General features: G+C 38.8%; 1 protein-coding gene across 3 annotated transcripts in view; it reads right to left on the reverse strand.

The window, feature by feature from the left end:
- Positions 1-1,333: 1,333 nt before the first annotated feature.
- Positions 1,334-3,371, reverse strand: part of LOC106874565 (centriolar satellite-associated tubulin polyglutamylase complex regulator 1) — a 130,770-nt gene continuing 128,732 nt past the window's right edge. For all 3 annotated transcript variants that reach the window (XM_014922342.2, XM_014922340.2, XM_014922341.2), the window contains one exon: positions 1,334-1,582. In XM_014922342.2, coding sequence (XP_014777828.1) covers positions 1,566-1,582 — 17 coding nt within the window. In that variant the 3' untranslated portion in view covers positions 1,334-1,565. The remainder of the gene's footprint in view (positions 1,583-3,371) is intronic.

Consider the following 3,371-nt stretch of genomic DNA (forward strand, 5'->3'; position numbering starts at 1 on the left):
CCATGTAGTTGGGAAGCTAGCTTCTTACAACACAGTCACGCCTTTATGAAGAAATATCATTGTCATCATCGTAGTTGTCATTGTGTTAATGTCCACTTTTCCATTGGTCAGATGAAATTTTCTGAGGCAGATTTTCTATGGCCAGATGCCCTTCCTGTCACCAACCCTCACCTGTTTCCAACTAAGTTAATATTTCCCCATGACCAGACATGTTTTCACAGAATATTGGAAATGAAGGACATTGCTTGTATGATGGTGATAATCATTTACAACTATTGCATAATGTCAAGACAAAGAGACAAACATGCTTACATTTTCTTTCAGTTTCTGTCAACTAAATTCACTCATAAGGATTTGGTCAGCCTAGGGCTATAGTAGAAGGCACTTGCCCAAGGTACAGAATAGTGGAACTGAACTACAAGACAATATGGTCCAGAAGAAAGCTTCTGAGTCACACATCCACTTCTGTGCCTGATATAGTTTTAAAAATCCTGGATATATAAGGCGCAGGAATGGCTGTGTGGTAAGAAATTTGCTTCCCAACCACATGGTTCTAGGTTCAGTCCCACTGAGTGGCACCTTGGGCTAGTGTCTTCTACAAAAGCCTTGGGCCAACCAAAGCTTTGTGAGTGGATTTGGCAGATAGAAACTGACAAGAGCCCTGACTGAAGGCGGCGAGCTGGCAGAATCGTTAGCACAGTGGGCGAAATGCTTAGCAGTATTTCGTCTGCCGTTACGTTCTGAGTTCAAATTCCGTCAAGGTCGACTTTGCCTTTTGTTCCTTTCGGGGTCAATAAATTAAGTACCAGTTACGCACTGGAGTCAATGTAATTGACTTAATCCCTTTGTCTGTCCTTGTTTGTTCCCTCTACGTTTAGCCGCTTGTGAGCAATAAAGAAATAAAAAACTGACTAGAGCCCATCAGGTGTGTGTGTGTGTGTGTGTGTGTGTGTGTGTGTGTCTGTGTTTGTCCCCCATCACCACTTGACAACTGATGTTGGTGTGTTTTTGTCCCTGTAACTTACTGGTTCAGTGAAAGAGACTGACAGAAGAAGTACCAGCGTCAAAAAAATAAGTCTTGAGGTCAATTCATCCAACTAAAATTTCTTGAGCGCAGTGCCCCAGCATGGCTGCAGTCTAATGACTGAAACAAGAGAAAGATAAAAGATAAAATATATAAAAATACTGGATGAGCATAGCTGAAACATTTTTGATTACAGATCTACTCAAACAGGACTGATGCAATTCTTAGTGAATAAGAAAGAAAATGAAACTATGAAAAGCTAAGTTTTGACATGGCTATCTAGTTATTGGCATAACAACAACAAGAATATTAAGACAGAACACATTTATTGAGTGTCACTAGTTTGGTAAATACATCAGTTGATCAGTTGCACTTAGAAAACCACAATAATTATAAGGTTCATTTATTGCCAAACAATGCTAACTGGATGCTGCAATTAACCAACAATTAGTATCAGCACTAATGAATATGGAGAAAATTATATTTCAGATTTTTATGGTTTTCATTGACAGCCATAACAATTTGGAAATGAAGTTCTTTTTCACCAACTCTTAATTCCTGAAAAGATACATATAAACCAACTGATGATATCAGAACAATAACTAATGGGATATTATCAAGTTTGATATTAAAACATTATGACATGAAATACAAAAATATAAAACACACTTTATCAAAGACATTCTTGACATACACATACTGCACTAACACAACCACACACACATACACATACATACAGACAAATATATGCACACTATATCCTGTTCTCATTCTGAAAGAAATTTTAAATGGAAATATTTGAAACCATTTTACTGGTATAAACACATAACCTGTAGAACAATAAATATTTGCATTATTTGCACATGAGTAACAAGTGAAACTATAATGGTATGCCATATCTTTTATGAGATATTCGTCAGAAATTTCACATATTTCCTTTTGTTCCTGGAAGAGAATCTGAAAAATTAACTGATTTTTATCTTTCATATTTTGTCCTTAGCTATATTTTTATTATCAAATAATATTTGTGTGGCACCTTGGGCAAATGTCTTCTGCCACAGACATTAGGTTGGCCAAAACCTTGCAAGTGAAATATTATAGACGGAAACTGCATGGAAGCCATTGGAAAGAGATCGTGAGACCTTTGACAACAGGTTGCTGTCCACTCTCACAGAATTAACTGGAAAAGTAAAATGATGATGATGATGATAATAATAACTTCCATGGAAGTCTGTCTCCCCATCTCATCATTCACCTTCCTATACAATCTTACAAACAAATTCTTTAACTCACATTGTGCCTTGTGGGGCCATCTAGGTACCACATCACCATTATCTGTCTCCTGCAACTTCTACTGTTCATTTTTTCTTTCTCTCTCCTTTTCTTACTAGATGTAAGTAGCCATGCAAACCCTCTATAAGAACCTGCACTTCCTCACCACCCTCTCATAGTTCAATCCCTTACATGAAACTGACCCCCACCTCCAGTGTGTAATTCTTCTAGCTGTATTGTGACCTTAATAGCGCAGGTAGCATGAAGAAAGTACCTAATCCATGCTGTAAATAGTAATAATAATTGAAAAATTTGGCATTAGAGGAATCAGTTGCTGTGTGCAAGGAAAGAAGACTGCATTGGCATGGACATGTGATGCATATGAATGAAGACAGCCATGTGAAGAAGAGCTGATTGCTAAATGTAGCCAGAATATATGGAAGAGGGAGACCATCTATGGGCACCACATCACCATTATCTGTCTCCTGCAACTCCTACTGTTCATTTTTCTTTCTCTCTCCTTTTCTTTCTAGATGTGAGTAGCCATGCAAACCCTCTACAAGAACTTGCACTTCCTCACTACCTTCCCATAGTTCAATCCCTTGTTTGCTAACATAAAGCTGACCCTCATCCCAGGGTGTAGTTCTGCAAGCTGTATGGTGACCTCAATAGTTCAGGTGGCCTGAAAAAATCACCTGATCCATGTTGTAAAGTGGTTGGCATTAGGGAGGGCATCTAGCTGTAGAAACCAAGCCAAAATAGACATTGGGGCACAATGCTGTCCTTGGACACATTAGATCCTGTCAGACCATCTAACCAATACCAACACGGAACATGGACATTAGACAACAATGACAGTGGCAGCAGTGATCACAATGACAACAATGATATACATATAATGGGCTTTTTTCAGTTTCTGTCTACCAAATCCACTTACAAAGATTTGGTCAACCTGAGACTATAGTAGAAGACACTTGCCCAAGGTGCCATGGAGTGGGACTGAACCTGGAACCATGTAGTCGGGAAGCAAGCTTCTTACCACACAACCACACCTCTCTCTCTCTCTCTCTCTCTC

The sequence above is a fragment of the Octopus bimaculoides genome, chromosome 6 (genome assembly GCF_001194135.2).
Source record: "Octopus bimaculoides isolate UCB-OBI-ISO-001 chromosome 6, ASM119413v2, whole genome shotgun sequence".
NCBI classification, from domain to species: domain Eukaryota; kingdom Metazoa; phylum Mollusca; class Cephalopoda; order Octopoda; family Octopodidae; genus Octopus; species Octopus bimaculoides.